At 33.0% G+C, this 13,591-nt stretch overlaps 1 protein-coding gene across 4 annotated transcripts in view; it reads left to right on the top strand.

The window, feature by feature from the left end:
• Positions 1 to 13,591, top strand: part of CRPPA (CDP-L-ribitol pyrophosphorylase A) — a 364,955-nt gene that overhangs the window by 203,713 nt on the left and 147,651 nt on the right. For all 4 annotated transcript variants that reach the window (XR_010023849.1, XM_063099545.1, XM_063099548.1 and 1 more), the window contains exon 9: positions 1,877 to 2,008. Coding sequence is in view for 3 of the 4 variants with exons in the window: in XM_063099545.1 (XP_062955615.1) it covers positions 1,877 to 2,008 (132 nt within the window). In the remaining variant the exon portion in view is untranslated. The remainder of the gene's footprint in view (positions 1 to 1,876; positions 2,009 to 13,591) is intronic.

The raw sequence follows: 13,591 nt of genomic DNA, 5'->3' as shown, positions 1-13,591 counted from the left end.
TATACATCTGACAAAGGATTAATATCCAGAATATATAAGGAACTCAAACAACTGTACAAGAAGAAAACAAGCAACCCAATTAAAAAATGGGCAAAAGAGCTAAGTAGGCATTTCTCTAAGGAAGATATACAAATGGCCAACAGACATATGAAAAAATGCTCAACATCACTCAGCATCTGGGAAATGCAAATCAAAACCACATTGAGATACCATCTAACCCCAGTTAGGATGGCTAAAATCCAAAAGACTATGAACGATAAATGCTGGCGAGGCTGCGGAGAAAAAGGAACTCTCATACATTGTTGGTGGGACTGCAAAATGGTGCAGCCTCTATGGAAAATGGTATGGAGGTTCCTCAAACAATTGCAGATAGATCTACCATACGACCCAGCTATCCCACTGTTGGGAATATACCCAGAGGAATGGAAATTATCAAGTCGAAGGTATACCTGTTCCCCAATGTTCATCGCTGCACTCTTTACCATAGCCAAGAGTTGGAACCAGCCCAAATGTCCATCATCAGATGAGTGGATACGGAAAATGTGGTACATCTACACAATGGAATACTACTCAGCTATAAAGATGAATGAAATACTGCCATTTGCAACAACATGGATGGACCTTGAGAGAATTATATTAAGTGAAACAAGTCAGGCACAGAAAGAGAAATACCACATGTTCTCACTTATTGGTGGGAGCTAAAAATTAATATATAAATTCACACACACACACACACACACACAAACCTGGGGGGGAGGAAGATATAACAACCACAACTACTTGAAGTTGATACGACAAGCAAACAGAAAGGACATTGTTGGGGGGGAGGGGGCGGGGGGAGGGAGAAGGGAGGGAGGTTTTGGTGATGGGGAGCAATAATCAGCCACAATGTATATCGACAAAATAAAACTTAATAATAAATAAAAAAAAAATACAGATTAAAAAAAAAAAAGTTTCTCTTAAATTTGGTATTACAAGAGAATACACATTTATAAGTCTTCATTCTTTGTGTTCTATGTGTGCTTTTATATTTTAAGTTGTTTATTTTGGAGCTATTGTTGTGACTTAGGTCTTTTACGTTCATTGAGATACAGACAATAGTATAAAGCCTCAATAATTTGGAGAAATGCGCTAACCCTGAGATCTTTAAAATTTAAATGAAAAATAATGTATGAAAAATGGCCATTTGGATGTTTTCTTTCTTTTTTTTTTTTTTGTCTATTTCGTGACCGGCACTCAGCCAGTGAATGCACCGGCCATTCCTATATAGGATCCGAACCTGCAGCGGGAGTGTCGCCGCGCTCCCAGCGCCACACTCTCCTGAGTGCGCCATGGGCTCGGCCCTGGATATTTTCAATAATAACACTAATGCTGCTGAAAAAAAATTATTCTGTACAAAAGCCCTCCGAATTTAAGAAATAGATAATTACGTGTTAGATATGCCAATTATTACTTTAAAAGGGATTTTTAAAAACCTTTTCATAATCACTCCCCTTGAACTTTATTTATATTAATTTCTTAGCATATATATAATATATACTTCTATCTGGCCTAGTTATAAATTATGAATTAAGTTGAATGAATTGGTGAAATCAAATATTCTTTATGTTTCACTCTGATATAATTTGAAATAGAGTATTAGCATTTTGTTTTCCAACATTGTGTTCTCAATGCGTGTTTACTGCATTTGTATTTATAAAAGAATTCACTAATCTTATTAAATATTCATGAATTGAAACACAATTAGAAATTAACACAAGTTAATAAAAATAATTGCAATATTGTAATTGTATGTGTTTGAGCTTCCTTAATGTATTTATTTCAAGAGAAAGTTGGAGTAAATAATATTCTTACTGTTCCTCTTTATATTTTGCAGGTGCATTTTCTTGATTTTAAATTAGTACCTCTCAGTCAGAAAATGGAAAACCTAACACGGATTGGGGAATTAGCAAAGGAAGTGAGAAAAAGAAACATTTTGTTATTTGGCCTTCTCATATATTACCCACAGGTAGGTAAAATGTTGATATCTTCAGAGTATGTTCTGTAAACTACAGTTTTAATGGTGAGAACCTGATTTTGTTAAAAGGGATATTAATGATAAGGAAATTATTGTTGGAAAATTACTCATCTGTTCATGTTCTGTAATAAGTAGAACTTCTTGACTCTATGAGAAAAATAAAAATCAAGATGTGTTTTGTTTATGGAAAAATAAAAGATGCAAATTGGCAAATATCTTGTATAGGAAGCCCAATAGGACTGCCAAATTTAGAAAATAAAAATACAGAATAGCCAGTTAAAATTAATTTTCAGGTAATATTTTTTGTGTGTTTCAAATTTAAAATTTTAAATTAGAATTTCATATTTGATTGAACTCTTGTATTTTAACTGGCAACCCTGTAAGTTCACAACTCTTGACCATGGTGTAATTTGAAATTTGTTAATTTTATATTATGTTAAAGACATTGGTAGTCAAGTGTTTTTGTTCCTTAACATGTTATTTAAACTCTTAAAAGCAATGCTTGGCATTCAGATTATAAGAGGGCATGTTACTTAACTAGAGAAATGCATTTATTATTACTGTCTTTAATAGCAGCAAGTTAGTTAAGCTTAAGGACTAATAGGATAGCATTGTAGATTGTTTGTACAGAGAAATGCTATTTAAACAAAATATTTGAGGAATCTTTTAGAGAAGATGGATTTTCCCTTTGTGCATAGATAGCTTTCATTGGACTTGTGACTACTTCATAGTTTCTTAGAGGGACCGTATGGGGAGTCTAGCAAGTTAGACAGTGAACTGCTTTTTTAGTGGCCTGGAATAAAAGTGATTTGGTACTGATTGTCCAGGGAATCACAGGTGTTTCAAGTTATATATGGGTGATGAATAACCTACTGTTTATGAAATTATTTAAGCTGTATTTTTAGCCTACAGTTAACATTTCTTTGGAAACAATAGATTTTAATTAAATATAAGGACCATCTTTTAGCAAGTACCTTGGTTTTCTTTAAGGTCAAGAGTATTGTGTCCTCTGCTTCCAAATTATGCAAGCATGACCTCAGTTTAGTCATCAAAAACAGGGCAAATTTCAGTTTACTTAGGATCATGGAGTTGTAAAATGTCAGTGCTGTAGGGGCTATTGAAGTCAGGACAACTGAGGCCCACAGGAATGCATATACTTATCCAAAGATGGATAACTAGCAGACTAAGAGTAAGAATTCAGGTCTTACTCTTAAAACCATATTTCAGACATATTTCCTCTTCAATAAACTGTCTTTTTTGATTGTATTTGAGATTATTATGGTGGGAAGAATGAGTCAGTTCTTTTTCTTACGTTGTGCAAAGGAGTCATGGACACATGATATTAATGCCACATTGTGCACATATAAAATAGAGTTTATTGAGGCAAATCTCAAAAGCAGAGAAATGAGAGTGTGTATACCATCCCTGGAACTCTCATTGTCCGGTGATTTAGGCCAGGGGGAAAAGGCTTCTGTGTACTGTAGCTAACATTCCAGTAGAGGGTAGGGTTGCCAGATAAAATATAGGAAACCCAGTTAAACTTGAATTTCAGATAAACAATGAATAATTTTAAATATAAGTATGTCCCAGACATTACATGGAACATCCTTGCATTAAAAAGTTCCTTTTTTTTTTTTTTTTTTTATCTGAAATCCAGATATAACTGGGTATCTTGCATTTTTATCTGCTAAATCTGGCAAACTTAATGGAGAGTGTTCCCACACCCAGCACACTCTACACATTTATGGGGTGGTTTGCAGTGCACACCTATGTGGCTCTGTATCTGTGAAAGCTCCCTAATTAGAAAAGTAGATTTACTGGAAAGGAGAAGCCATTGGAACCCACTGTTTGGTGTCACTCCCTGTTATTTTGAGCTGAGACTTGCTAAGCCTGCTCTTAGAGGAGACAAGCCTGGAAGGCCTTCAAGACACCTTTCTCATCAATTAAGTTTCTAATCAGAGAGGCCTCTCTAGATTTTTAATTGTTTTTCATAAGACATAGCATCAAGTGTTGCTTATTTGGATAGGTTTTCAGTTTAATAGCACCTCCTTAGAAAAGAGCATGTTTTGATTTGACTTCAAAGGATGTGCTATACACATGGTCTTTCTAGGTTAAAGAAGACCTGCCTTGTTCTGTATATGACATTTTTGATAATGTAGATGGCCTTTGGGTTTTATGGCTGCACCTTCACAGTGTTGACTTACATAACGATTATAGTTAAATAGAATTACTTAAGGTTTCCTGTTTTGTTTTGTTTTTTTAAATTTAACATATGATGCCATTAATTCCCAATTATTTTTGTGTAGACTTCTTTTATACACATATGTAAGACTTTCTGTGTTTGGTAAATTTAAACTTATTAGTTTTATTCTAATGTATCAGTCTTTTGTTATTTTTTGATTCAAAATATAGCATGTGATATATTACCTATAATTTCCTGCTCCATAGAATTTATTAATTAGATGCCTGTAATTTGTGTGCATCTTTAGAAAAGTGATTTGGAAAAGACTAAGTGATCCCTTCTCCAGTGTCTATAAATGTTCTACAGTGTTGTCAATGAAAAGTTACTGATCATTCTTTGATGATTCAGTGTCAAGTTCATCTAACTCTAATCTTTCATCCATTTCTTTATTTTCTTTAATATCATGAACTTTGCCAAATGCTTTGCTGAACTCCATATATGCTGTATTTATGTGCATTTTTGAATCATAGATTATTTGTTAAATTATTGAATATGCTTGATTCTTTAGCTGTATCAATATAGTAAAGCACTAATTAGCTTTTTCCAAAATTGATTTTTAGATTCTTGCAACCTCAAAAACAAAATCATTTAGAATAACCCCTTTGTGGATAGCTTAATCTTAGGCTTATGGATTTATATTACTGGCTTGGCATTTATGCATACTATTAAGTTTTCTGACTTTATCATCTTGTGGTCAGTTCCTTGTGTTGTAAATGAATTAGGAAAGATTTGAAATTTATGCTGCAGACTAGAAGTGCACCATAACATTTGCCTACACAATTTGTTGAATGAATTTAAATCAGCTCCTGTTGCTCTTTTTAAAATAACCATACAAACATAACTATGGATAATTAAAATGAAGCTTTCTAGTTTACTAACTATAAAGTATCTTAGTCCTTTTTTAAGTATTATTTTAAATAATTTTAAGTATAAAATATTTTTATTTGTCATTGTTAATCCAGCTTTGGCATGCACATCATCACCGAGGTCCATGATATAAAATTATGTTTGGGGAACATGTTCTAATTATCTGATAATCTACATCTGATGATCTAACAGTGAATTTATAGAGACAATATTTTTAGCATGAATGGTTCAAGCCAGTAGCTTAGAGCTTGCAGTCTTGATTTTATTGAAGTATAAAATATTTTTACAATGACTTTTTTAATGCGAATATTTGCAAGTATACATTTTCCAGTTAATTTTTACATATGAACTATTATGACAATAAAAATGTTAAAGTCTACACCATTTATAAAGTTCTGTAGTAGTTTTCTAAATAGAAATAATTTGTGCATTTTGTATGCTCAGATTTAGAGATAGAAGCACACACATTTAAGGTAAAAGAGTTTTCCATAACTATGATAACTGATTGTTTCTCCTCTGAATTAGTGTCTATTCCCCTCTAAATTGAGAAACAAATTATTTAAACTTGGACAAGTCATGTAAGTTTTCTAGGCCCCAGATTCTTCATTTGTAAAATGTGGACATCAGAACTTCCACGTGAAAGTCTGTGTGGGATGAGAGGGTGGAGACACGGGGGTGGGGGGGCAGGGATGTTGGCTGTGTCAGGTGGCGCACAGATGGTGCGTCTCTCACTCTGATGCACAGAAACTGGAACTGAGACTGGTTTTTCTTTCCTCTGCTTATGTGACCACAAACTTCACCTGTACTGTTATTTCCTTTATTTCACTAGAAAGTACTCATTATAGTTCATATATTTTAGTATAGTTCAGAGAGAGAACTGTTCTTTTTTCAGACATCTTAATAAAAATAAAGTGGAAGACAACGAGGGGTAATTAGGATCCATCATAGGAAGGCTGAAGAAAATGTTAGACATGCCAGCATGGCGGGAGATGTATGCCATTTTAGTCTATCCATCCTCTTTTCTCCTTTCTTCTCCATTAAGCTGTCATTGCACTGGGCTTGACCTAGTGGGAAACAGGACTTTTGGAAGCTATGTTTGGCTTTGTGAGTATTTTCATAGTATGGGAACACTGGAAATGACTTCCCCAATTGGCAGAGCTACAGAAACCATGCCCTGGAGACGTCAGGGGATAAAGCAGGGAACTCCATTACCCTCTCCCGGCTCCTGAATTCCACTTTTTCCTTTTGTTCCTACAACTATAGATCTCAACAGCATACAAAAAATGAAGAAAGGTACTAAAGTAGTTCTGTAAATTCTTGTTTTTTTTTAAAAAAAATTATTTGTAAAAGATTTATGAGAATCATTCTATAAATGTCCAAAACTGAATATTAAATGATGAAATGAGGTTTTTTTGGTAACAACATTAAATTAGATAAAGCTGTATAAATTGGTCTTAATCACAAAGTATAAACCAGATCGCTCTACTTGATCACTTAAATACTATCACCCTTCTCTACTGTCTAGGTTTCGAAGGTTTTGTGTGTATTGTAAGGGACATCCAGGGCACATTCTTGACTATGAATCTCCTTGTAAATTCCTCAGGTGAACTCATAATGAAATATTAAGAAATACATGAACAGGTCCAACTGCTCTAATATACCTTTGGGGCCAAAGACCTGAATGATAAAGGGTATGGTTGTCACCAGACTATCTCGAAGGCCCTGCATTTGCTTTGTCTCCTCTAGATATTGGAGTCATCCTTCAGGTGTGCATGATCATTTGGAGAACAAATAAGTGTATGTTATCAAGCATCAGAACACAGATTTTTTTTTTTTTTTTTTTTTAAATCACGGGCGACGTTAGATTTAGAAACTTTGTTTCTTGCAATGAGCAATTACTTGGAATTTAACTGGGAATTATTTACTAAACACATGATACTTTCCATGGCACTGAATCATATGGCATGCACACCAAACATGCAACACCAAATCTGTTTACAGAAACCCGTAATACCCTGTTCAGAGTAATCAAGCTTTTTTGATGTGGGAATGTTTATAAGACTAAATATTTTTCACTTTCAATATTGTTTTGTCTTTTATTGTTTAGACTTAGTCATTCTTTGGGAAAATATGAAGTTCATAAAATATAATGTCTTCAAAATTGTGTAAGCTGGAAAAACAAAATTGTTTTTAGGGAGTTTGGTTAACTTATTTAGTACACCCAGAGAATGACATTAAGTTCATTTTACTTAGATGTATCAAAATGAAATGCAATATTAGGTATAAAACTTGCTACAGATCTCTTTTTTTTGATAAAAGAAGCAACTCTATGTATAAAAATAAAAAGAAGTTTCATCTAATTTAAGGATGTGCTACTATGGTAAATTCTTAATGAACTAATTCGTTTGAACAATGTATTCATTAGCTGTTACCGTGTAACCAAAACTTAATTGATTTAAAACAACATCTAATATCTTACAGTCTGTATGGGTCCTCTGTCTTGGTCTGTCACTCAAGGGGACAATCATCTCAAGGCTCTACTATGATTGACTGCATTCCTAGGTCACTCACCTGGCAGGTGGCCCTATTTCAGTTCCTTATGGGCTGTTGCACTGAGGCTTCAGTTCTTCATGATTTCATGACCTGGTGGCTGGAGGCCTACCTCTGCTCCTTGCCATGGGGTCCTCTTCATAGAGGGTCTCACATCAGAGCAAGCAAGAAAGTGAGCAAGAGAGAGAAACAGCAAGAGAGAAGTCACAGTCTTCTGTAATGCAATCGCCAAGTGACATCCCATCCCCTTTGCTGTATTCTGTTCACCAGAAGCAAATCACCAGATTCCACCCACGCTCGGGGGAGGTGATTACATGAGGGCCTGAATACCAGGAGGTGGTGATCTTTGGGAACCATATCAGATGCTCCCTGCCACAGTACTACTAGAGTGCTAATATTGTAGCCTAAGTATTATATTTCTTGCTAACTACCCCCATGCACATTAAGGGGTTTATAAACTAAATAAGGCTAGGAATGCTTAGATATGGAAAACATAAAGATTATGTACATGTATATATGCACACATATGTATGTGTGTGTGTATATACATACATATATATATATATATATATATATATATAATTATTTTCTTGACCTGAATAGAGTGGTAACTGCTGGAGAGGGTATAACAGGATGGTGGAGAGTGAAAGAAATATAAACTTATTTTTATATATTATCTGTACAATTGTTTTTTAAAAAGATTGATTTAGGTCAGATCTATATCAAATCCATTAGTGAAACTGTATCATTATTTTCTCATTTTATTTTTTATTAAGGAAAGAGCAGAATTGCATATGAGTGAAAAACAATGGATAGAATATCGAAGTAGGCATCTTCAGCTATAGCTTTAAGTTCCTGACCTTCAATAACATTGTGTCCATTCTCAAGTCACTTAAATTTAGGTCTTTCTTGATTCAATTATAAAATGGCCATATCCTTTTATATACTAAGCTTAATTTTAAAATCTAATAAAAATAAAAGATTGCAAGTTTAAATCATGTATTTTTATGCATGGTCTTAAAAAACATATCACATTCCATAGTGTTTTATTTCATATGGTTAAACCTAAAATTTTGCATTTTAAGTTTCCTTTCTAACCACCAAAAAATATCTTTTTTAATTAAAAAAAAAAAACAAAACTTGCCTCCAAATCTTTCCAAGTCCCGTCATCTGGCTTATTTTCTGAGTACCCCATGCTATTGTGTACTGCACACTATGCTGGGCACCAAGGAGGAATGCAAACTTCAAACGTGATTTTAGTCCTCGTGGAGTCCCCAGCCTGGAATATGACATATCTTAAAATTACAAGGGCATACATTTTAAACACAACTAACAAGACTGGGTTATATATATTTATTCTCCAGCATGTTCTATTAAATTTGTAAGTTGAAGTAGCCATAGACAACTTTCTATAGTTAAGGTAGGTATAGATAAGGGTGGAGAAGACAAAAGCTCTTATAGAGTAGTTGAGAAGATGGGCACTCGTGTTTGCTTGCCACGTCACACCGCCTGGTGTAGGGTGGCTTCTGTGAGTTGGGAAGGGAGGTCCCAGAGAGATCTGTACTACTTTATGATATACTGATAACACACTGGAGAGCTTCTTCAAGAAGTTATAAGAAAAGACCAGAATTTAGAAGATCATTATGAAGAGAGAGAATTAAATGTATCATCTTGAAATTATTAAATTATAGACTGCACATATTTTGTCTACCTAATGTATTATAGCATTTCCAACTCACATGTAGTTGAACAGCGCTTCGATATAGAAGAACATGCACTGCAAAAGTAATGAAAGTAGTGTTAAATATGTAATAGAGGACATTGGGGCTTCTTTTAATAGTCTGAGGATGAAATATTGAAAAATGTACAAAATTGAAGTATCTCAATAATAAAGTTATTTTTAAAATATTGAATATTATTCTTTATCCCTTGTTGTTTTAGAGACTTCATCACTATCCCAACCCATGTCATAACATAAGCGATTATTTTCACACTGTATTAGTTCTCTTTTATATTACAGTTAGAGCATTATATGAGTGGGGGGTGCATATAGTTATAGGTAGGCTGTATTTTAATTCAGATTAGTGACGCCTTACAGTGAAGTATTACCAAATATTTTCTATAAAATGGTAGATTTGAGAAAATTGAGATCCATTGCAATAAAAGCATGTAACCCAGAAGGTGTTGTGTTGTAGAGGTTTGGAAAAGTGTTTCCAGAACACAGTTGCTGGAGTAAGTCAAGCAGACTAGAAATGAAAAGAAGCCAGTGAATCTGACTGAAATTTTATTGGTAATCTTTAGGGAAAGACATGTTTGTGAACTTATAGGAAACATTGAGAAACTTTTGGGAATCATCTGATTTCCTGTAAACTGTTCACACAGTACAATTCCAGCTCTATTTCTAATATCAATGAAAAATTGAAAATAGGATTTAATTTTAGTCTTTGTCCAATTTCTGATATTTTGAGTTATAGTAAAAAAACCCCATGAATAGGCTGAAAGAACAAACTGATCCAATATATGTGACATTTTTCAGCCCTTTGAAGTATGGAACACTATCCAAATTACAGAAGCAGCTGTACAATGATCTCTAAAATTGCAGTGTTTAACTGAATTACAGAACATCACCTGCCTGCTGGAGGACTTAAAAGCATCAAGTAGGGTGGAAAGTGAAACTAGGCAGAAAACATATGAAATCAAAATTATTTTTAAGATTTGACATCTAAGTCAAGGGCAATAAGTCTAAATGCTTTAAAACATTTGGGATCTATTGCCTATTAGATATTGTATGTGATTTAGATCAAAGGTAAGTGATTTCTAAACTCAGGAACTATCTGTCCAAGAACCATTTTCTAGGAATGAAAGCAGAGAAGTGGTAGCATTTGGTCACATGAAAATTCCTTAATTTTTGACCCCAAACAGTTAATATTTAGAAAAGATTATAAAATTAGAACATATGTTTATTTTCTTTGAGAATCCCACCAACATTTCTGATTATAATCACAATGGAAATGTAGAGTGACTTTCACCATTGAGAATCTGAAAGAGATGAATAATATTTGGCATATAGGAATATGTATAGAAAATGGTGAGATTTATTAGTTTTCCATCCATCTCATTACTCACTTTTGACAATTGATAAAGAAATATATTTTAATTAAGCCTCAGCTTCCTCTTACTAAATGGAGAATGACAATTATATACTAATGCTATTAGGAAATGAGTTGGTTTAATAACAAACATACCTACAGTAACTCCTTTTAGACTCTGGATTTTAATGGACAGGAAAAACACAGGTGTTTTACAAAGACACCATTCATGATCATAATGATTCTGTCATTGTTTATATTTTGTATGTTTATGATTATTATATCATTCTGAAACTCTATATCAGAAAGAATATAAGGAAATAGTGTATTTCAAAAAAAGTACCCAGAGAATTTGTTTCTTTTTTTCTGCTAAAACTGTATCTGTAATCTTTTGCAAACAGTAAAAACTATTTTTGTTTAAAAAAATATGATTCCAAATTTGTATTTATGGCCTAAAAGCATCTAAATCATAATAAAAATAGGCCACAGATCTCTTTCAAAAGAGAGGTTCAGAAGTACATGTTTACTATTGGACATATTTTCCTTTTTTGTTACCAAAAAGACCTAAAGAAAGGAAGTTTGATTTTTATTCATAGTCTTGCAATCTGCAATTGATGTAATATGAAATGTATTAAAATATGGACCACTAAACTGACCTATTACTGCCTGATGGTATGTCTTTATATTCAGTTTGCTGGTTTGAGCCAACCTTATTTTCCATCCTCACTATAACGTATGGTAACAAAAATAATATGATTCTCTAGTGGAGATATGATATTGTGAAAAGATACCAATCACCAAATATCAAGCTACCTACAAAATTCTTTTATTTAATGTATGAATGTATGTACTCATAGTTTTAAAATGTCTACATAATACTATCTATGAGTGCTCATATTAATAGTTCCTTTCTAGTGAAGAATCACTTAATTTCTCATCTACTGGTTAGATTCTGACTCTGTTTAGTTTTGAATTTTAAGTAGAAATAAGTTTTGCTGAATATGTTAGGGTTTCAACTTAATTGTGCCGTATTCTTCACAACCTTAATCCTCTTATCCCTTTATTAAATTTCTGACTTCATATTTAAGATGTTTTAATGCAATTAAAGGATTTAGGCTCTTCAGAGAGGGTGGTCCTTTTTTTTTTCTAAAGAATATCCAGCATTAGCACAGATTTATTTGTAGTTCTCTCACTCTTATAAAGAAATAAACTAAAGCCCTAGATAAGAAGTTGCTGTAAATCTAGTTCCTGAATTCTCAGTTCTAGCCAATGGAGAGCTAGGAATGATCCTTAAATTTAACTTTTTAGATGAAACAGTTATATAATAGTTATCTACTTTCCAAAATATGCTGATCATGGAACAAAGATTAAAACATGCAATAACAAATCTTTTTGAACCTTGATAGCAATTTCAATAATGAAAGAATTATAAAAGTTATCAGTATAAGCAACTATATAAACAACTGGGAGGAAACTTAATAATTTTCAGCAATATAATTTTAAAAAGCCTCATTTATATTTTCTACAGTTGTGCCTCCTATATCATTTCAGTTTTCCTAATAAACTAAGAACTCCAGTCTTTGCCAGCAACATCACGTGAACATAGCTTTTTCTTCACAAATATACTTAAGTAAATAACCGGTAAATGCTTCCTACCTTCCTGACATTTTTGTTAATTATTCTAAGGCCTTAGGAAAAAAAAGACTAGTTGTTTTTTTTGTTTGTTTGTTTTTAAGTATGTTCAAGGCCCTCTGGAAAGGCATCTTGAGGAAGTCAAATAAATGATGGCTTAAACTTGACCCTAGTCCTCAGGGAGAGGTTTCACTAAAGGAACTACATCAGTTTAATTGGGTGTTAAAAATGCATAACTTTTGTTATTTACAGTTTAATGATCTCCACATGTATGTGTTTCCCAGAGGTTAGCTAAGTCATAGCAAACGTAACCCTTGTAATAAATTTGTAAAAATGAGTAATGGTAAATAGCTGATTTGCCTTTTGCTGTCAGTTTGGTTGGTTGTGTGGAAGTCTCTATTTTCTAAAATTATATATATTGCACAGAGATTGCAGATCCTTTCAGCTAGTGTGTCTTTGGGACATAATTAGAAAGCATATGTGGTAAGACAAAATAGCAGAAGGCTATCAAGTCTAAGCCTTGTGAGACATGGATTTCCTGACTAACTAAAACGTATAGTAAAGAAAAATCAGTAAAAATCCAAAAGCTTACCAACTTATGATTTCTTAAAATTTTTAGGAAAGCCACAGAAATGACTAAATTTGCTTTCATTATTATAGATTCCCTGACATTAACAAGGCTTATAGAAGAGAAGGGGAACTTTTCTCTCCACGACCTTTCAATTTTAAATGGTAAATGTGAATGGACATCTTTAGAATTCTATATTTGTCTCATCAAATATCCAAAGATTGTCTTAGATATGGTGGTGAAATGACTGCTAACTCCTTTCTCAGAGTTTTAATTGGTTTATATTATTTGACTATTAATTTGATTCAGTTTAATCTTTGCTTCCATTGAAATGTCACTTTTTTTGATGCTTCTATTGTAGATAGGAAGCATGTACAAATATTTGACCAAAGTACAATATTCATTAAAAATTTTATTTTAAAAAGGAAAATGTAGACTTTGTAATGTTGGCAAATTGCAAAATTAGTCCTTAGGTAAATAGATTGGTAATTTATAATGAGTTGGGAAATAAACATATACTTGCCATATTTTGTTAAATAACATAGGAGTGTGAATTTTAATTTCATCTTAAAATTTTTTAACCAGTTATCTTAATTTTGTGTAGTGTTTTTTTGTCTTTGTAGCAT

Source organism: Cynocephalus volans, chromosome 6 (genome assembly GCF_027409185.1).
Source record: "Cynocephalus volans isolate mCynVol1 chromosome 6, mCynVol1.pri, whole genome shotgun sequence".
In the NCBI taxonomy this organism is placed as follows: Eukaryota; Metazoa; Chordata; class Mammalia; order Dermoptera; family Cynocephalidae; genus Cynocephalus; species Cynocephalus volans.
The sequence above is the reverse complement of the archived record's forward strand: the minus strand, read 5'-3'. Positions and strand labels throughout refer to the sequence as shown.